The 22,104-nt window shown below is 38.8% G+C and overlaps 1 protein-coding gene and 1 pseudogene across 2 annotated transcripts in view; both read left to right on the plus strand.

Annotated features, from left to right (window-relative positions):
• The window catches only part of FLVCR1 (FLVCR choline and heme transporter 1), a 28,617-nt gene extending 22,629 nt beyond the window's left edge, over positions 1–5,988 (plus strand). The window contains exons 6-10 of one of the 2 annotated variants that reach the window (XM_004470981.5): positions 234–344; positions 816–921; positions 1,604–1,715; positions 3,302–3,369; positions 3,512–5,988. In XM_004470981.5, the coding sequence (XP_004471038.1) occupies positions 234–344; positions 816–921; positions 1,604–1,715; positions 3,302–3,369; positions 3,512–3,586 (472 nt within the window). In that variant the 3' untranslated portion in view covers positions 3,587–5,988. The remainder of the gene's footprint in view (positions 1–233; positions 345–815; positions 922–1,603; positions 1,716–3,301; positions 3,370–3,511) is intronic. The other variant, XR_011645564.1, reaches the window with a different exon arrangement.
• An 8,613-nt stretch (positions 5,989–14,601) lies between these two features.
• LOC131280818 (small ribosomal subunit protein uS5 pseudogene) lies at positions 14,602–18,610 on the plus strand (annotated as a pseudogene).
• Positions 18,611–22,104: the final 3,494 nt, after the last annotated feature.

Raw genomic sequence — 22,104 nt, forward strand, 5'->3', positions numbered from 1 at the left:
GCATGTCCTTTCCCATCTGAGCATTGGATATGATATGGATTTTGTTGTCTGTTGCTGTTGAATCTTACATTTAAGATTTTAAAGTCCACGTTTTGTTGATATATTTTCCATTAACAAGAAGGGGTGAATTTTGAAAACCAAAAAATGTTTTACTGTATGGGGAGAGCAATGGTTAGACACGTGCCTAGAAGAAGCAGACAAAATACTCACAATTTTGTTGTTTTTGTTTTTAGACAGACTACTATGATAGTTTACATTTTGTCTTTCATTGGAATGGTTATATTTACTTTCACATTGGACCTTGGATACCTTATCATCGTGTTTATTACTGGAGGGGTGCTTGGGTAAGTGCCACATGACTAAGAGAATTGACAGTGTGGTATGATTCTGAAGTGCTATTACTGTGATTTTTAATTTTTTAAGTTCATCTAAAGGTTTTTTTAATATTTTAAACTTTGAAGGTTCTGCTCTGTGTATATGAATGTGTAGTTCTTTAGAACTATGAAAAATAGTTTAAAATTGCTTTTTGCTATAGTGTGAGGAAAATTGGATAAGCTCTGTTTAATCCAACTATCTTTATTTGGTTAGAAGGACAGTTGACCTAGAAAACAAGAGAGAAATTTTTCTCAGAAAAAAAGCTAGGAAACTGGGAAGTCCAATGGGTCAGTAATAATAGTGCCTTACTTTCACACAGCAACTTTAAAATATTCACTTATTTGATCTTTAGAGTAGGCCTGAGAGGCAGAACAATTACATCAATTTATAATATTGTTCTTTTGATAATTCTTTCTCTAATCCCAGGTTTATTTTTCTAGTTTCTTCATGACTGGTTACCTTCCCTTGGGTTTTGAATTTGCTGTTGAAATTACCTACCCTGAATCTGAAGGTACTTCATCTGGTCTTCTTAATGCCGCTGCCCAGGTAATCCTCTGACTTCTCTTTTTTTGTTTAAAGAGTTATTTTTTATTTATTTCTCTCCCCTTCCCCCCTCCCCCCTTCCCCCCTCCCCCCTCCCCCCGTTGTCTGCTCTCTGTGTCCATTCGCTGTGTGTTCTTCTGTGTCCCCTTGCGTTCCTGTCTACAGCACAGGGAAACTTGTCACCTTTTTTGTTGCATCATCTTGCTGCATCACCTCTCCATGTGTGCGGCGCCACTCCTGGGCAGGCTGCACTTTTTTAGCGCAGGGCGGCTCTCCTTGCAGGGTGCACTCCTTGCACATGGGGCACCCCTATGCGGGGGACACCCCTGCGTGGCACAGCACTCTTTATGCACAGCAGCACTGTGCACGGGCCAGCTCACCACACGGGTCAGGAGGCCCTGGGTATCGAACCCTGGATCCTCCATGCGGTAGGCGGATGCTCTGTCAGTTGAGCCACAACCGCTTCCCTCTAACTTCTTTTAAACTTGAGCCGATTAGTTTACCAGATATTCTAGTGCAATAAGTTTGACCATGGTTTTTCTCTTTAACAGTTTGACCTTGCAATGAATGTTTCTAGAATCCAAATCATATAAATTAAATTCATTAAGAAAAGCTCTGGGAAAATCTTTATGCTTATTTTAAAGAAGCAAATTTAATAAAAATTATTTCCCTTATTTTACTTTAGATATTTGGAATTCTCTTCACATTGGCTCAAGGAAAACTCACAACAAAATATAATCCTTTGGCAGGGAACATTTTCCTCTGTGTTTGGATGTTTTTAGGCATCATTTTAACAGGTAAATTAAGATACTTGCCCAGCAAAATTACTTGTGTCATAGAATATTGTCTTTATATTTAATTCTCATGAGTATTGCTTCTCAATACCTTGGTAGAACTCAGGGGGAGGGGCGGGAAATGAAGTAAAAAGCAGGATATTTTTCTTCTAAGGATATGAGTTTGTTAATTCATTTTGCAAGTTTCAAATTTAATACAATTGTTATGCATAGAATACAAAATCATTGTAACAAAAGTCAGGAAAGACATGGAATTGAGTAGACCTGGCCTCAAATTTTGATTCTATTATCAGTAATGGGGCAGAATTATAGGGAGCAGTATGGATTTCAAAGGAAGCATTAGACTTTGATCTTTTGTTTCTGCCTTACTTTATGACTAATCAGATTATTTAATTGCCCACAAACTTGTATCTTCTTTTTGCAATTTATACTCTTCTTAAGCATTCTTCAAGACTTTAACTACGTCTTTACTCTGATTACCTCCAAATCTTGATCTCCTGACCTCTTTTACATTTCAGATGCATATATCCAATCATGTATCTATCTCCCACCCAGATGTTTCATGAGCCTCTTACACTCAGCAAATCCAAACTGAACTTTGCATTTTCCCACCACTGCTATTCCTCTTCTTGTACTTTCAGTCTTAAGTACTGGGACCACCATGTGCTCAGCTGCCCAAGCAAGCAAACTTTAAGTCATAGAATTTTTCCTTTCTCTCTTTTCCCTCCCCTCTTTCTCATATCTGATCACTTGCCAAATCATATTGGTTCTATTCTTGAATGTCTCTGAAACCTGTCCCTCTATCCCCGTTCTTCACATGTTCAGTACTTGCCTTCTCTCACTAGACTGAAGCCTCTTGACTGGCCTTCCTGCATCTAGTCTTGCTGCCCCTAACCATCCTCCACGTGGCTGCCAGAGAGAGCTCCTCACATGTAGGTCTGCCAGTGTCACTCCCCTACTCAGATACAATATACACTCTCTTACATGGTACATGTGATTCCTGCCGATCCAGCCTCAGATCCTGCCACCTCCATCTTGTACGTGATGCTCCAGTGATCCCAAACTGCTTGTAGTGCCAGGAATAGGCTGTACTCTTCCTCAGCCCCCTTTCTTTGCAATATTGCCTTCTGCCTAGAGTGCTTCCTCTCTCCTCTTAGCTGCTTAACAAGTCTTAGCTGCTCATGTTTGAAGTCTCAATTCAAATGTATCTCCTCTAGGAAGCCTTCTCTGATTTCCTTATGTTCTCATGCTTCCTTACACCTTGTATATGTCTACATTACTGCATTATCATACAGTATTATAATTGCTTGCATGTCAGTATTCCTCTAGGTCAGAGGCTCCTTTCAGGAAAAGATTGTACTTTTCATGTTTGAGTCTTCAGTTCCAAATATCCCATGTTTGCTCAATGAATGATTTGCTAATTAAGTTAATGGCTTAAAGAGGTACTATTATTTTTTCAGGCTGCAAGGACTCTATTGAATATTATAATACCATAGTGTGCCAAATATCTAAAATGATTTTGAATTCCTTAGAGAAAAGTATATTTACACATACTCTGTGGTAACTCCATCAATACTTCTTTGTTTCAGCATTAATCAAGACTGATCTAAGAAGACAAAATATAAATACAGGAAATACAAATGTTGACGTTAAAGCTGTAAGTAAAGAATATTTTTATAATTGTACTGTTGAGAAAATTGTGTATAGAATAAGTATGAAATCAACCTTTCTAGTCAGTGGGGAGGTTTTTTTTCTGAGTTTGCTGTTCTAAAGTTTTTTATCTTCTGATTTTTTTACAGGTGCCAGTTGACAGCCCCACAGATCAAGAACCAAAAATTGTTATGTTGTCCAAACAGTCAGAGTCAGCAATTTGAGGTGAAAGGAAAAGTCAATGTCCAAATATCATGTGATAATTGTGGAAAAATATATGAGCAGTAAGGCTTGATTTATAGATTATAGAGAAGGGACACTTACTTGAAAATTACTATATGAACTCTAAATGCACAATTACTTTTGTTTAAAATATATTACATCATTTTGACACTACCATTTATCAAATCATTGTCTCATTTTAAGTCTTACAGTCTGTGAAAGTAAACTTCTTGACGTACAGTTTTCAAAAGTAGATGTTTTTCTCTTTTTGTGGAAAATGGAAGCTTAGAAGGCATTCTAAAATGCTAATATGGGAGTCCAATCCCCTTAAGTCACATAGAATATACATTTGTATATAAAAATATTTAGTGGAACTAAATGTACAATATGTTTCTAATTGGCTGCTTTTCTACCATACTGACCAACTGTCCAAGCCCCCTCAAGTGTGTGAGTACAGTACATCAGCACAATGCTACTAACTCACCTAAAAATGGAATCGGGGCTGAACTTCTAGGTGACGTCTAATTTTTTTTTTCCGTTTCTTAATATTCTTTGTAATAGGTATTGTATGTGACCACAAAACAGTTTTCTCTGTTACGGAGAAAAGGATAACATTTCTGTGTAAATTGAACCCATGACTTTGATCCTAGATTTATGTCCTAATTAAGCTAAGCAGTCCTGACAGAGGCTTTCCTCTTGAGTTCTTCTCTGTGGTACCTTTCTGCCATGGTATAAATTCTAATACTGCATTTTTTAACTCCAACTTGAAATAGAGCAAGTTTTACCCATTTTTTTCCCCTTTCTTCTTCCTTTAATTTTGCTTTTAATATATATTTTTCTAATAAGATAATTTCATCATGTGTTACTGTTGTTGGTTTTTTCATGATTTCCTGTATCTCATATTTTCACCTTGAAATTTCCTGAGATAAGGAAATATTAAAAACTTTAGCTAGCCAAAGTGTTCCCATTTAGTGAAAGCATCTTGAAATGCTATACTGATTTTGCAATATCACTTTTAATGACCATTCTCCCGTAAGGAATAGAACACCCAGGTGTGTCCTCCATCGTTATGTTGGGACGTGGAGTCTTTTCTTCACCACTGAGTGTACACAGTCATTGTGCCATTGGAACAGCTTGTTCTTTTACATTCTCGGGGTAAGGAGAACAGGGCCAAATGTATTTCCACAGTGCCTACCATTGTGTTTTGTATACAGTGGGGATTTAAATGTTGATGTCCTGACTCTCTAAGTTGATAGAGAATATTGGCATTTGAACAGCCATAATATTTATAGTTTGTTCATACACACACACGCACACACAGTAAAGGCCAATCAGGTAATGAATACATTTGAAATGAATTAGTAATTCTGACTTTGGAATAGTATATGCGTTGATTTATATTGAAGTTACAATGTTCTATGTAATCAAATGACAATAAATTACGTAGACTCTGTTACCAGAAGAACTTAACTAAGAATCAGGAACTCTGGGTCTATGTCCTGGATCTGTTTCTTGCTGTCCCTGTAACTCTGGACAAATCATTTAACCTCTCTGGATGGCATTTTCCTTATTCATATAATGAATGTGTTCAGTTTGATCTCAAAGATCTTTCTTAATCCTAAATGCATGGAATAGACTAAATGTATCACAGGAACTTAAATCTAGCTAGAGAAAAATCCCCTGGGCAAATTGGATAAACAGCTGTGCTTGTTATTTTATGGATACCACAACTTTTCAAATCTTTTTTAGCCTTTTTATTTAGTTGGTGATAATTTAGGCAGAGTATGCCTTTAATAGTTACAACACAGGTTTTATGGCCAAAAATATATTTTAAGGTCTTCCCCCAAATAATTGTATTTTTATTTTTAAACTGTCAATGTTATTTAAAATAATTGTGTGCTTGTTGAGTTCCTGAGGCTTTGAACAAATTGTATATAAAAGCAGGAAATACTGTCTTTCTGAAAAACATACATGTCGGGTATGTTTTTCCTTGTTGATTGGAAAAGGAGTGAAAAATGCTGTGACAAAATGTAAATTGAATTAATTTTCGTGTATTTTGAGTTAAAGTTTATAGTATGTCAAACAGGCATGTCATATAATTCTATTTCATATCTTTGGAAAATGGACTGGATTATCATCACCTGTGTAAATTTTAATCAAATGATTTTAGGAAAGAAACTTGACATTTTCAAAAGTATTGCATTAATAGTTTTTGCCTTTAGAGAATATCAGAGAAATGTCTTTCAAAATATATTTGTGTGTAAAGTCAGATTATTGTTGGAAGAATGCCGTTTTGTCTTAAAGTCATTTTTCATGTTTTAATTTTTGCTCTTTGTACTATTTATCCATATGCTTGCTCTTCAGTATTTCAGAGTTGAAATAAATTTTATTTTTTTAATGTTAATTTTGCATGGATTTTCTTTCTTTTTTCTTTTTTTCTGAGTTCTGATACTTAGGTACACATGGGGCATGGAAAGGGATTATAAGATTTCAAAACAGGCCAACGAGGGTGAAAAACTATATCTGTGAAGCACTAGGAAACAAAGTCCACCCAGGTCAGGGCTAAGTAAGAAGAGCTTCATCACATCTCCTTCCTTCGGCCCCTGCTTCATCAAGTACGCGGGCTGCCCAGGATTAGTTGCCAAGGGACATACACACTCAGCTTCAGACCTTTATCTTTTTCTCCTGGTAGAATGACCTATATTGTACCTTATATTCTATAGTATGTGTCACTTGTCCTTAAGGCCTTGTTGAATAAAGTTAATACGATAAAAACAGTCCATAAATTTTTTCATTGAAAAATACAGTATGATAAAAGTTTATTCTTAGCATAAAACTTTATACATTAGTCAACACTGAAAAGTTTAGCTACTATTTTTATGCACGAATAACTGATAATTAGCATAATTCCATTTATGTGTATTTATATGTAAAGAGAGAAGTTCAGGTAACATATCAAAAGAATAGTAGCAATGAGGAAAATCATTGCTACTATGGCTGATCAGTAGAGAAAATCCTGGGAATGAGAGGGAAGGTTCCCTTTACTATACTCTTCAGATCAGACCAAATCCCTCCAAAGCTAGTCCTGTACACCAATATACAGTTGCCAATATTAAAGAAACTAATCGAGACTGGTGCTTGGATGAAAGATTATCCTAGGATACTAAGTCCAAATGTTTGGTCTCAGAATTCTTTTGCATTCTTAAAAATCATTGAATACTCCCAAAGAGCTTTTGTTTTTGTGTGTAATATCTATCCATATTTACCATATTAGAAATTAAAAGAAGTTAAAATTTTTCTTCATTTAAAAATAACTTCGACTTCTGGGAAGATGGAGGATTAGAGAGACACGGGACTCACTTTTCTCCCAGAAAAATAGCTGGAGGACAGGTGGAAATGGCCTGAAAAAATGTTTTAAGGGTTTTGGGCACTGGAAGAAATCTGGACACCACCCAGAAAAGAGGGGCAAAGGGAGAGAATCTTGACTGGAAAATTAAATAAAAGTTGCGGCTGCAGTTGCCTGCACCCATCTCTCCACCCTTGGAGCAGACAGCTTTGAATTTTCTGGCCTCTGGCCGGCAGCTGATTCAGGCTTTAGCCAACAAATTTAGTCTGCTGTGTCCCATGAACCCTTCCAGGCCAGGTGGGGTGGCACCATTGTTTGCCCTGTCAGCCAGCAGGGGACCGAAAGACCCAACTCCCACAAACACCGTAAGGACCAGGTCTGGTTGTTGAGGATGCAGAGGGGAGTGGAATTATTTCCTACCCAGGAAAAAGGAGGGTCTCCTAGCAAAGGTTGGGGACAGCTTCTGAGAAAGTTTGATTCGTGAGGCTCTGAATAGCTTTGAGGCAGGATCCCCTCTCACATTGTTGCAGTTGGGGTAGGAAACATATTCCCACCCAGGGTTTGAACTAAGCGCCAATGGCTGGCAGACTAAGGAAGTGCACATGAGGAAATTAAAAATAAGATGATTTTTCAGACCTTTACAGCCTCTCTCCCCAAGGCCCTTGGAAGTGGGTCTGCAATCCATTATTGGGTCCATGGGCCAGATTTGAGCAACTAAACATAATCCTAAAGAGTTAGAACAGGTTGAACCAAGAATCAAAGAACAGGAGTAACACAGCCTCCCACTACTAAAATCCCTACACAAGGAGAAATTAAGCATCAGAGTAAACTCACCACCATAATCAGGTGCCTATATATCAGCAAAAAATTACAAGCCATACCAAGAAAATGGAAGATATGACCCAAGCAAAGAAATATATCAAAGCCCCAATATAAGACACAGGATTTGAGACAAAAAAATCAATGGGGTTCATACAAATCATCTAAATCAAAACAATGAGTTGAAAAATTATGAATAAAGAGATAAAGGACATTAAGAAGACACTGGAGGAGCGTAAAGAAGAATTTGAAACCCTGAATAGAAAAATAACAGCTTCTGGGAATGAAAGACACAATCGGTGAGATCAAAAACACATTAGACGGGAAAACGGACTTGGCCCAGTGGTTAGGGCGTCCGTCTACCACATGGGAGGTCCGCAGTTCAAACCCCAGGCCTCCTTGACCCGTGTGGAGCTGGCCCATGCGCAGTGCTGATGCGCGCAAGGAGTGCCCTGCCATGCAGGGGTGCCCCCCGCGTAGGGGAATCCCACGCGCAAGGAGTGCGCCCATAAGGAGAGCCGCCCAGCGCGAAAGAAAGTGCATCCTGCCCAGGAATGGCGCCGCCCACACTTCCCGTGCTGCTGATGACAACAGAAGTGGACAAAGAAACAAGACACAGCAAATAGACACAGAGAACAGACAACCGGGGGAAGGGGGGAATAAAATAAATAAATAAATCTTTAAAAAAAAACACACACACATTAGAGGGCGTTGGACTTGGCCCAGTGGTTAGGGCGTCCGTCTACCACATGGGAGGTCCACGGTTCAAATCCCAGGCCTCCTTGACCCGTGTGGAGCTGGCCCATGCACAGTGCTGATGCATGAAAGGAGTGCCATGCCACGCAGGGGTGTCCCCCACATAGGGGAGTCCCATGCACAAGGAGTGTGCCCCGTAAGGAGAGCTGCCCAGCACGAAAGAAAGTGCAGCCTGCCCAGGAATGGTGCCTCACACACTGAGAGCTAACACAACAAGATGACGCAACGAAAAGAAACACAGATTCCCATGCCGCTGACAACAACAGAAGCGGACAAAGAAGATGCAGCAAATAGACACAGAGAACAGACAACCGGGGTGGGGGGAAGGGGAGAGAAATAAATAAATAAATCTTTGGAAAAAAGCACACATTAGAGGCATACAACAGCAGACTCAAAATAATAGAAGAAAGTATAGGTGATGCAGAAGACAGAGTAGCTGAAATTGAAAAAAGAAGAATAGAAAGAAAAAATGGAAAAAATTGAGGAGGAACTCGGAGTTGAATGATAACATGAAACACAACAACATACATGTCGTGGGAGTTCTAGAAGAAGAAAAGGGGAAATTCGAGGCAGACTCTCAGTATTTCCTCAATATTTGAAGAAATAATGGCTGAAAATTTCCCAACTCTCATGAAAGAAATTAATTTTCATGTCCAAGAAGCATAGCATACCCCAATCAGAATAAATACAAATAGATCTACTGCAAGACACATACTACAGAGAATGTTGAATGCCAAAGATAAAGAAAATTCTGAGTGCAGCAAGGGAGAAGCAATCCATGACATACAAGAGGCATCCACTAAGACTTAGTGTGGATTTCTCATCAGAAACCATGGAGGCAAGAAGACAGTGGTATGATATAATCTAATACTGAAAGAGAAAAATTGCCAGCTAAGAATTCTATATATATGTCCTTCAAATATGAAGATGTGTTTAAAATATTCACAAATAAACATAAACTAAGAGAGTTCTTAAAAAAGAATCTGGCTTTGCAGGAAACATTAAAGGCAGCCTTACAACCTGAGAGAAAAAGACAGGAGAGAGGCTTGGAGAAGAGTGTAGAGGGAAGGACTACCAGAAAGGAAAACTAAAAGAGTGAAAAGACAGATGAAAATAAGATATGACATATGAAAGCTAAAGAATAAAATGGTGGAAGTAAATAATGCATTTACAGTAATATCATTGAATATGAATCGATTAAACTCTCCAATCAAAAGATATACACTTCCTAAAAAATTTTTTTTTTTAGAAAGGGAAGTGGTTGTAACTCAGAGTTTGAGTTCCTGCTTCCCATGTACAAGGTCCTGGGTTCAATCCCCGGTACTGCCTAAAAATAAAAAAATAAAATAAAAAAATAGAGAATGACAGAATATGTATTTTTTAAATGCACCATCCATATGCTGTCTGCAAGAGACTCACCTTAGGTTCAAGGATACAGATTGGCTGAAGATGAAAGGTTAGAAAAAGATATTCCTTGCAAACAATAAACAGAAAAGAGCAGGGGTAGCTATATAATATGAGACAAAACAGACTTCAAATGCAAAAAAGTTGTAAGAGATACAGAAGGCCATCATATATTAATAAAAGGGACAATCCGGGGAAGCAGCTGTGGTTCAATCAGTTGGGCTCCCATCTACCATATGGGTGGCCCTGGGTTCATGTCCCAGGGCCTCCTTGTGAAGACATGCTCACCCACATGCTGTGGAGAGCCACTGGCCTGCAAGCACCACAGAGTGCCACCCAGCCTGCAAGCACCACAGAGAGCCAACTCAGCAAGGTGATGCACCAAAAATAAAAAGGAAGACAAGTAAAAACACAGAAGAGTGTGCAGTGAATCAACACAGAGAGCAAACAACAAGCAAGCCACAGACCGAGGGGATGGGGGAATAAATAAAAAAATAAACACAGACACAGAAGAATGCACAGCAAATGGACACAGAGAACAGACAGCAAGCAAGCTGCAAGGGAGAGGGGGGAGGGAATTTTAAAAAAAGGGACAATCTACCAGGAAGAAGTAAAAGTCATAAATATCAATGCACCTAACCTGGCTGCCCCAGAATACATGAGGCAAATTCTGGCAAAACTGAAGAGAGAAATAGACATCTCTACAATAACAGTTGGATACTTCAACACACCAGTCATATCATTAGATAGAACAACTAGACAGAAGATTAAAAAAGAGACAGAGATGGGAAGTGGACTTGGCCCAATGGATAGGGTGTCCGCCTACCACATGGGAGGTCCACGGTTCAAACCCTGGGCCTCCTTGACCCATGTGGAGCTGGCCCATGCACAGTGCTGATGCGCACAAGAAGTGCCGTGCCACGCAGGGGTGTCCCCCGTGTAGGGGAGCCCCACACGCAAGGAGTGCACCCCATAAGGAGAGCCGCCCAGCGCGAAAGAAAGTGCAGCCTGCCCAAGAATGGCACCACACACAGGGAGAGCTGACACAACAGGATGATGCAACAAAAAGAAACACAGATTCCCAGTGCCGCTGATAAGGATAGAAGTGGTCACAGAAGAACACACAGCAAATGGACACAGAGAGCAAACAACTGGTGGGGGGGGGTGAAGGGGAGAGAAATTTTTTTTAAAAATCTTAAAAAATATAATAATAACACTGCATCCCTCCCTGCCTATCACCACATATGACAGTGTATTCTAGGTAGATTAAAATATAAATATGAAAGGTAAAACTATTTAAAAAAAAAAAAGAGAGACAGAGAACCTGAACAATATGATGAAAGAGATTGACCTAACAGACATATACAGAATGTTGCATCCCAAATCAGCAGGTTATACATTTTTCTCAAGTGCCTATGGATCTTTGTCCAGGATAGACCTCATGCTGGGTCACAAAGCAGGGTTGAATAAATATAATAAGATTGAAATTATACAAAGCACCTTCAAGATCATAATGGAATGAAGCTGGAAATAAATAGACAGGATGGGGAAATTGGCAAATGTGTGGAGGCTAAACAATCTTTAGGTCACAGAAGAAATTATAAGAGAAATTAGTAAATATATCTCAAGATAAATGAAAACGAGAGCACAATGATGTGTGGGGAGGGGTGCACCTCTGGCATGCCTCTAAGGCATATGAATATGTTTAAGTGTTCATGGGGCATTGACTCAGTGGGTGAACACCCATACAATAACTGAAAGAATATTGAATTCCCATCCTGGGGATTCCTGCTACACTCTCTATAATAGAACAGCAAGAATCCCCTGAGTACAAGCGCAGTGACTAGTAAAGGAAGACAGCCCATTATGCCAAGCCCTTGATATTGATGATTGTACTTAAGAACCTTTTCTTGTAAAATTGAAACTTAGTCTAGTATTATATATTGCCTAAGAGTTACCTCCTGAAAGCATCCTTGTTGCTCAAATGTGGGCTTTCTCTAAGCCAAACTCAGCATATAAACACATTACCTTCCCCCCGGTGTGGAACATGACTCCTGGGGATAAGCCTCCCTGGCTCTGAGGGATTATTATCAAGCACCAACTAACAATGCATCCAGAAAAAGACCTTTACCAAAAGAGGTAATTATTAAATACAAATGAGTTTCTATGATTAAGAGATTTCAGAAGTGAGTCAAGAGGTCAGTCCAGAGGTTTCGCTTATATGTCTCAGCAGGATCTCCATGACTTCCACAGTAAACAGTGCCTCTAACAGCAGGGCTCCTGAGGATTCTAGAGACATCCAGACACTATAAGCAGTGCAGACAAGCTCAGGAATTTGGCACCCTGTCCATGGGCCTTACTCTGGAATCTATGCTCCCCAGTGTAACAGAGTTAGAATTATTTATAGATTCCCTACACATGGCTCTTCTGCCCCTTTTACTTGAACCTATAATTAGCAATATACTTGTTAAATGTATGTCCCAGAGACTTAAATCTTTGGTTCATTTATGTGTCAGTTGAGCCCTGACTCTCAGCAGAGTTGCAACACTTACTCTCCAGTTCATTGGACTCACCCAGGACAATTAACAAGGAAATGATGATGGACAACACCCATCCCAAGAAACAAAGAGTGTCTGGAAGTGCAAGCAATATAGTTCTATCCATCTGCCCCGTAGACCTAAGCTTCCTCTCAGTTAGAAACAAAGTAGGAATCACCATCCCAAAATCCTCAAGATTGGGGAATGAGCAATGGACTAAAATAGACTTTATTCTATCAATGGAAGAAATTATAATTACAATAAATACAATGGAAGAATAATAATTACTATTATTCTATCAATGGAAGAAATTTTATCATCAATATAAAGGCAGTGGCCACCAGAAATTCTGATGGAGAGGGAAGAATAGGTGTAAAATGGGGGCATTTTTGGGACACTGGAATTTTCCTGCCTGACATTGCAATGACAGATACAGGCCATTATATATTTTGTTATAATCTACAAAATTGTACAGAGTAGGGTGTAAACTATAATGTAAACTATAGTCCACTATTAGTAGCTATGCTTCAATATGTGGATGTGTTCATCAATTGTAACAAAGGTACCACACTAAAGAAGGATGTTGTTAATGTGGGAAAGCATGGGATGGGGTGGGGGTGGGACATATGGGAATCCCTATATTTTTATGTAACATTTATGTAATCTAAAGCTTCTTTAAAAATAAAAATAAAAAAAAAAACGTATAGGATACAGCAAAGACAGTCCTGAGAGGAAAATTTATAGCCCTAAACACCTATATTAAAAAGAAGAGGGGAGCAGATGTAGCTCAAGTTGTTGAGCACCTTCTCCTGTATGAGGTCCCAGGTTCAATCCCTGGTACCTCCTCAAAAACAAACAAACAGAAAAAGCAAAACCCAACTCTCATTCAAGAGCAGATATAGCTCAGTGGTTGAGTGTCTGCTTCTCATGTGCAAGGTTCTGGATTCAATCCCCAGTGAAGAAGAAGGAGGAGGAGAAGCAGGAGAAGAGAAGGAGAAGCTAAAATCAAAGACCTAACTGAACACCCAGATAAACTAGAGAAAGAACAGCAAACTAATCCCAAAGCAAGCAAAAGGAAAGAAATAATAAAGATTAGAACAGATAGAAATGAAATTGAGGGGAAAAAAAATAGAGAAACAAAACCAAAAGCTGGTTCTTTGAGAAGATCAATAAAATCAACAAACTCCTAGCTAAATTAACAAAGAAAGAAAGAGAATATGCAAATAAATAAAATCAGAAATCTAAGGAGGGATGTTATGACTGGCCCCATAAAAATAAAAAGGATCATAAGAGGTTATTATAAGGAACCGTATGCCAACAAATTAGACAACCTAGATGAAATGGACAAATTCCTAGAAACCCATAAAAACCTACATTGACTCTACAAGAAATACAAGAACTCAACAAACCAATCACATTTAAAGAGATTGATTGGTTTGCAAATCAATCTCCCAACAAAACCTCCCAACAAAAGAAAAGTCCAGAATTAGATGGCTTTACAGGTGAATTCTACCAAGCATTTCAAGAAGAATTAATATCAAATGTAGAGGAAGGAAAATTACTCAACATATTTTATGAAGCTAACATCACCATAATACCAAAGCCAGATAAAGACACCACAAGGAAATAAAATTAGAGACCAATCTCTCTAATGAATATAGATGCAAAATTCTCAACAAAATATTTGCAAATGAAATCCAACAGCATATTAAAAGAATTATACACCACGACCAAATGGGATTTACTCCTGGTATGCAAGGGTGGTTCAACACAAGAAAATCAATTAACATGATACACCACCTTAATAAATTGAAGGAAAGAAAAACACTTGATCATCTCAATTGATCCAAAAAAGGCTTTTGACAAAATCCAGCATCCTTTCTTGATAAAAACACTTGAAAGATAGAAATAGAAGGAAAGTTCTGCAATATGAGGGAATATATGAAAAACCCACAGCCAGTATCATACTCAATGGGGAAAGTTTGAAAGCTTTACCTCTAAGATCAGGAACAAGCAAAATGCCCACTATAACTCCTTTTATTCAATATTATACTAGAAGTTCTAGCTGAAGCAACTAGACCAAAAAAAAAAAAAAAAAAAAAAGACATCCAAATAGGAAAAGAGGAAATAAAAACTTTCACTATTCACAGATGACATGATTCTACGTTTAGAAAATTCTGAAATGTCTACAGCAAAGCTACCCAAGCTAATGAACAAGTTCAGCAAAGTGGCAGGATATGAGATCAACATGCAAAAATCAGTAATGTTTCTGTACACTAGTAATGAACAATCTAAGGAGGAAATCAGGGGGAAAATTCATTTATGATAGCAACAAAAAGACTCAAGTACCTTGGAATCAATTCAAGGACTTATATGCAGAAAACTACAAAACAATGCTAAAAGAAATCAAAGAAGTCCTAAACAAATGGAAAGACATTCTGTGTTCATGTATTGAAAGTCTGAATATCATGAAGATGTCAATCCTACCCAAACTGATTTATAGATTCTATGCAATACTAGTCAAAATTCCAATAACTTACTTTACAGAAACAGAAAAGGCAATTACCAAGTTTATTTGGAAGGGAAAGGGCACCTGAACAGACAAAAACATCCTAAAAAGAAAAGCAATGTGGGAGGGAGGTATCCATTTTTTTATGTAACATTTGTGTAATCTGAAGCTTCTTTAAAAATTAAAATTAAAAAATCAGATTTGACAAACCTACCAAATCCACATTTCTGAAACAAAACAGTCTCTTCAATAAATGGTGCTGTGAGAACTGGCTATCCATAACCAAAAGAATGAAAGAGGACTCCTCTTTCATTTCCTATACAAGAATCAATTCAAAATGGATCAAAGACCTAAATACAAAAGGCAGGACCATAAAACTACTAGAAGAAAATACAGGGAAACATCTTCAAGATCTTGTGGTAGGTGGTGGTTTCTTGGACCTTACACCTGAAGCATGAGCAACAAAAGAAATAATACATATATGGGACCTCCTCAAAATTAAATACTTTTGGGAAGTAGTCTCCACCTACCATATGGGAGGAGCCAGGTTCGATCCCTGGGGCCTCCTAGTGAAAAAGAAGAACAGAAAGCATGCCTGTGCAGTGAGCCAGCGCCCACATGGCAAGCCAAGTGCCTGCGTGGTGAGCCAGTGCCCACGCAAGTGAGCCACATAGCAAGATGATGACACGACAAAAGAGAGACAAAGGGGAGAGTCAAGGTGAAGCATAGCAGAGACCAGGAACTGAGGTGGCACAATTGGCAGGGAACCTCTCTCCACATCAGAGGTCCCAGGATTGAATCCTGGTGAATCCTAGAGGAGAAAGGTTAGAAGACAAAATGAGAAATAGATACAGAAGATCACACAGTGAATGGACACAGACAGAAAAAAAAAACAAAAAAACAGTAGGGAGGGGGACGGGAGAGGGAAGGGAAGGAGGGGGAGAAGGAGGAAAAAATTTAAATACTTTTGCACCTCAAAGGACTTTGTCAAAAGTGTGAAAAGGCAAGTGACTCAATGGGAGAAAATATTTGGGAATCACATATCCAATAAGGGTTTAAGATCCATGATATACAAAGAGAAACTACAACTCATCAATAAAAATACAAATGGCCATCAATAAAAATACAAATAAAAATAAAATGGGCAAAAAACATGAATAGACATTTGTCCTAAGAAGAAATACATATGGTAAAAAAAACACATGAAAAAAATGTACCTCACCAATTATTAGGGAAATACAAATCAAAGCTACAATGAGATATCATTTCATACCTATTAGAATGACCACTATTTAAAAAACAGAAAACTCTAAGTGTTGGCGTAGATGTGGAGAGATAGAAACACTTACTCACTGTTGGTGGGAATGTAGAATGGTACAGCCACTGTGGAGGACGGTTTGACAGTTCCTACAAGGTGAATATAGATTTGATGTATAACCCAGCAATACTACTACTATGTATGTACCCAGAAGAATTGAAAGTAGTGACACAAACAGACATCTGCACACCAAATGTTAATAGCAGCATTGTTCACAATTGCCAAAAGATGGAACAACCCAGGTGTCCATCAACTGATGAATGGATAAACAAATTGTGGTGTATACACATGATGGAATATTATGCAGCAGTAAGAAGAAGTGAAGTCGTGAAGCATACGACAGCATGGATGAGCCTGGAGGACATTATGTTGAGTGAAGCAAGCCAGACACAAAAGGACAAATACTGTATGATTGTGCTGTTATGAACTAAACACATTGTGCAAACTGATGGAGTTAATATCTAGAATATGGGTCACCAGAAAATAGAATGAGGTTACAGAATGGAAAGCTGAGGGTTAATCTGTGTAGAATTGGTAGAAATGTTTGTAAATCTTTGGAAATGAATGGAAATGGTCAAAGCACATCATAGTGTTTGTACCTAGCAGTTCTAATATATGGGTAGGACAGTGGTTGAAAAGGAAATTCTAAGGTCATGTATATTAACAGAAGAAAAGCTTACAAATGTAATATGGGACTGTGTAGCAGAGTGAAACCTCATGTGAAATACAAATATGAGTAATACTGCATATATAAGACTGTTTTTCTTTGAAACTGAATGAAAGTAGGCTAATCTTACAAGATGCTATTATCAGGCAAAAATGCAACCAAAGCAAAATATGGACAGTAGTGTCTAGTAATATATTAATCTTCCATTAAGGGTTTGAAAAAAAAAAAGGAAATATACTAGGTGAAAGAAACTAGACAAAAGGTACTATATATTGTTTAGCTCTATGCAAAATATAAATACAAATAAATTAGAAATACAGAAACAGGAGCAGCTATGTATGACATGGGAAGCATAGAGAGATTGAGAGGTGATTGTGCAGGGGTAGAGCTGTTTTTATCCTGTTTTATTATTGTTGTGGTTGAAATAACAAAAATACACTAATAATGACTGAAGTGATGACTGCACACCTGTGTGATTATACCAAACACCATTGATTGTACACTTTGTATGGACTGTACACTTTGGAAGAGTATATGCTTTATTAATATGTATCAATAAAATTAATCTTAAAATATTACATTATATTTTTTCCCAAGAAAAGTTAGAAGAGTTAAACTTTTTAATGTTTAAAGAGTGTAAATCTCTTTAATGTCTGGCTTTATAGAAGACATTTGAATGATACCAGCATCTACCTGCTGTTTTGAAATGTGTAGAGAAAATCCAGCCTCATAGAGATATGTAGGTGGAAAAAGGAGAGGTATTTTAATAACCTTTTCAGATAATTGTGGCTATTCTTCTCTGATACTATATCAAAACTCAAACTGTTTTGCACTTCATGAAAACACCAAACGGCAGATGAGGCTGCAGGAGGTCCTGGGGCCCGGGGCCCTGGAATGGGGGGCCGCAGCGGCTTCCATGGAGGCTTTGGAGCAGGCTCAGGGGCCAAGGTAGTGGCTGTGGTCACAGAAGCAAGACTGAGGACCAGGCGTGGCTCCCTTCACCAAGCCAGGCTGTTTGGTCAAGGACAGGAACTTCAAGTACCTGGAAGGGATCCATCTCTTCTACCCATCAAGGAGCCTGGGATCACTGACTTTTTCCTGGGGACGTCCCTCAAGGATTAGGTTCTGAATATCATGCCTGTGCAGAAGCAAATCTGCGCTGGCCGGAGGACCAGGTTCAAGGACTTAGTCACCATCGGGGACTACAAAGGCCACCTGGCCTGGGTGTGAAGTGCTCCAGGGAGGTAGCCACTGCCATCCTTGAGGCCCTCATTCTGGCCAAGTTCTCCATTGTCCCTGAGCAGGACAAGATATGCAAGACCCATTATGTCCCTTGCAAGGCAACAGGGCACTGTGACTCTGTCTGGTACGTCTCATCCATGTCCCCAGGGGCACTGGCATCGTCTCAGCTCCTGTGCCCAAGAAGCTGCTGCTGCCAGCTGGGATTGACTACTGCTGCACCTTGGCCAGCGGTTGCACGGCCACCCTGGGCAGCTTGGCCACGGCCACCTTCTGCGCCACCTCCGGGACCTACAGCAGTCTATCCCCCACCTCTGGAAGGAGACTGTGCTCACCGAGTCTCCCACCAGGAGTTTACCCACCATCTGGTCAAGACACACGCCAGGGTCTTCAGGCAGAGGACCCAGGCCCCTGCTGTGGCCACCACATAGGCTAAAAATAATAATTATTTGAATTAACTGGAAGGGAAAAAACGTCAGTTGCAATGTAGACTCTGAAACCATATCAATGAATTTTTTTCTACTCTGGTTTATCTTGTAGATCTTTAAGCATGCAGGCCTTTGTAACATTATGTATTGACATTTGGAAAATAATGTTTCGCTGAATTATGTAGATCTTTCAAAGATTGACATATATCATTATGCAATTCTAAACAAATTACATCCATTAATACTACTGGTCTCATCAGAAATCCTTTAAATTGAGAAGTGGCCAAGTTCATACAAGTTTTCCAAAACTTGTTTTGAGTGATCTAGGTTTTCCAAAATTTCAATATTAAGTTGAAGTCTTGCATTTTATCTTTGGAAACAAATACTGCCATTTGTTTTTTGAGGTTCACTTTGTCCCTTTGCAAGAAGATGTCTGCAAAATACCCAAGTAAGGACCTCCATGATTTGTCTGTCAGTCATTCTTTCAAGTAAAAATGGTGCTTTATGAAAATAGACATAGAGTTCATCTTGCAACTCAATTGCGTAAGTACTTTTCCTTTAAACAACCCTCATACTTTGGGTGCATCAGGACTGTTAATAGTATACTTCCCATTTTGTGACACCTTATTAAAAAGATGTGTAGTGGTAAGATGTGGCTCAAGTGAATGGGCTTCCATCTACCATATGGGAGGTACAGGGTTCAATTCCCGGGACCTCCTGGGGAAGGTGAGCTGGCCCACATGGCGAGCTGGCCCAAGCAGAGTGTTGGTACAGCAAGATGATGCAACAAAAAGAGACACAGAGAAGCGACAATAAGAGCTGCAGCAGACCAGGGAGATGAGGTGGTGTAAGAGATTGAACACCTCTCTCCCACTCCAGAAGGTCCCAGGATTGGTTCATGGTGCCACCTAAAGAGAAGACAAGCAGACAGAAGAACACACAGCAAATGGACACAGAGAGCAGACAATGGGGGAGCAGGGGAGAGAATATAATAAATAAATCTTTAAAAAAAGAAGATGTATGTTGAAGAATTGAGATTTAATAGCTTTTACTCCTCCATCAAGGATATTCTTAGTGAAACACCTTTTTTTTTTTTAACTGCTCATGCATGGTCGTGATGAATCCAGTAACTATTAGTCCAGTTTGATACCACTGCCTTGATTTGTGCTAAGGTGTCAGCAGTTTCACCTACCATTGCTTTTGCACCATCAGTGCAGATATTAACATAGTCAAAATGGTATATTGCTTCTTTGTATTACCGTGAAAAGAGTTTTGACATCAGGGACTCCCACGGTTTCACAGATCACACTTTGAGAACCACTCTTCTAGATAAGAAAGAGATTGACTGTTACCTGCATTGATCAACCATTGGGAGTGAGAGAGAAAACAAAAAAGAAGAGTAAAGAGTAAGAGAGGGTCAAGAATCAAAGGTTGTCCATTTAAGAGATGGATGGAATCAAAGAGTCTTTGGAGATAGAGAAGGAGCCTCTGGGGGGGAAAGGCAGAAGAATTAGGGTATTTTTATTAATGAGGCCAAAGAGAAAAAAATCGGGGAGAAAGAGAATTAGATACTATTTTTTGCATAAACTGCAAGCTGCTTAAAAAAAATGCAGACGCCACAAGAACTTGATCCTCTTGCCATGTCATTTTAATTAGTATGCCATTTCAAGATACAGTTTCCAACTTTATTTAATTTTACAAATCACTAAACTGTGAGGTAAAAGTCCCCCCAAAATTTGAAATGTAAACGAATACATAGCATTTCATGTATTACCAATGAACCTAAAATAAACAGGAACTTTAAAATCTAAGACCTTTCTCAAATCACATTAAGAATCATTAAAATTACATTTGAATTTTTAGTGGAAAAAAACTTTATTCCAGAAAAAAAAATCACCACTCTGTTTTCCTCAGAGGCAAAGAAATATAAGTGAGTATCTAACATGTTTCTGAAAGCAAAACTTTATCTTGAATTAATGGGAACTGAAATTTCCTCTACTATAAACATTTCTTTTTATCTGTTGCTGCTCTTTGTACATAAGTATAAGTATTAAAAATAATCAGTGAATCATCTCATTAGTACTACTATACTTTTTTTTGAAAGGACTACTGGTTTTACAATAAACTTTATTTTTAGAAGTTTTTCTTAAACTTCACTTTTAAGAATTGTTTTAAATTTACAGAAAAAATTGTGAAGATAGTACAGAGAGATGCCCATATACTCCGGACCCAGTTTCCCCTATTGCCATGTTAGTTTGCTACATTTGTTATTCTTGATGAATCAAGACTGATGCATTATTAGGGAGCAGATGTAGCTCAGGGTTTGAGCCCGTTTCCCATGTACATGGTCCTGGGTTCAATCTGGTACCTCTTAAAAAAAAAAGATTGATATATTATTATTAACCAAAGTCCATATTTCCTTAGTGTATTAGTCAGTCAAAGCAGTGCTGATGCAAAATACCAGAAATTGGTTGGTTTTTTTAAAGGTTATTTATTTGGGGTAGGAGCTTTTGGATACCAGGCCATAAAGCATACGTTACTTCCCTCACCAAAGTCTATTTTCACGTGTTGGAGCAAGATGGCTGCCGACATCTGCGAGGGTTCAGGCTTCCTGAGTTCCTCCCTTCCAGGGTCTTGCTTCTCTTTCCTCTGTGAGTTTACTCCCCAGGGCTCCAGCTTAAGGCTTCAGCATCAAACTCCAACATCAAAAACCCTCAACTCCATCGTTTGCCATGCCTTTTATCTGTAAGTCTCTACCCACTATCAATGTACTAATGACATGGCCTAATCAAAGCCCCAATCATAACTCAATCACACCCAGGTACAGACCAGATTACAAACATAATCCAATATCTATTTTTGGAATCCATAACCATATCAAACTGCACACTCCACCCTCTGAACTCCAAAAAGACATTATGATATTCAAAAAAACCTTAAACCAGTAACAATGCAAGTACTAAATCATATCACAATCAGTTTAAAGAAATACAGTTTTTCTTGGGGCAAACTCCTGCCTGCTATAGACCTCTGATACCTACAAAACAATTTATCTGTTTCCAATACACAAATGGACAGACAAGGATAAACATTTTCATTACAATAAGGAGAAATTGGGAGGGAAACATGAGTCATGGGTCCTCTACAGTTCAGTAAACCTGCAGGACATCCTCCATTTCATGTCAGTCTGAGGGTCATTCTTAAGATGATGGTTTCTTCTCCTTGGTGCCTTATGGAACCCACCCTTTCCACAGGCTTGCCCAATGGCCATTTTCTTGGTTCCAACCTCTTCAAGCACCTGGGTGTCAACCAAGCTCCAGACCTCACCCTCCAAGAGTGTTGGGGTGATTGCCACACCTTACCCAATCTTTGGGTTAGAGTCTTAACTCCCTTAGCACAGTGACATGAAGACAACATTCCCTCTAACTTTTGGCAAATAAGCTCAACACTCTCAGAGCAATGAGTTGACCACCTGGCCTTCCTTAACCTTGGGGGAC

Source organism: Dasypus novemcinctus, chromosome 13 (genome assembly GCF_030445035.2).
Source record: "Dasypus novemcinctus isolate mDasNov1 chromosome 13, mDasNov1.1.hap2, whole genome shotgun sequence".
In the NCBI taxonomy this organism is placed as follows: Eukaryota; Metazoa; Chordata; class Mammalia; order Cingulata; family Dasypodidae; genus Dasypus; species Dasypus novemcinctus.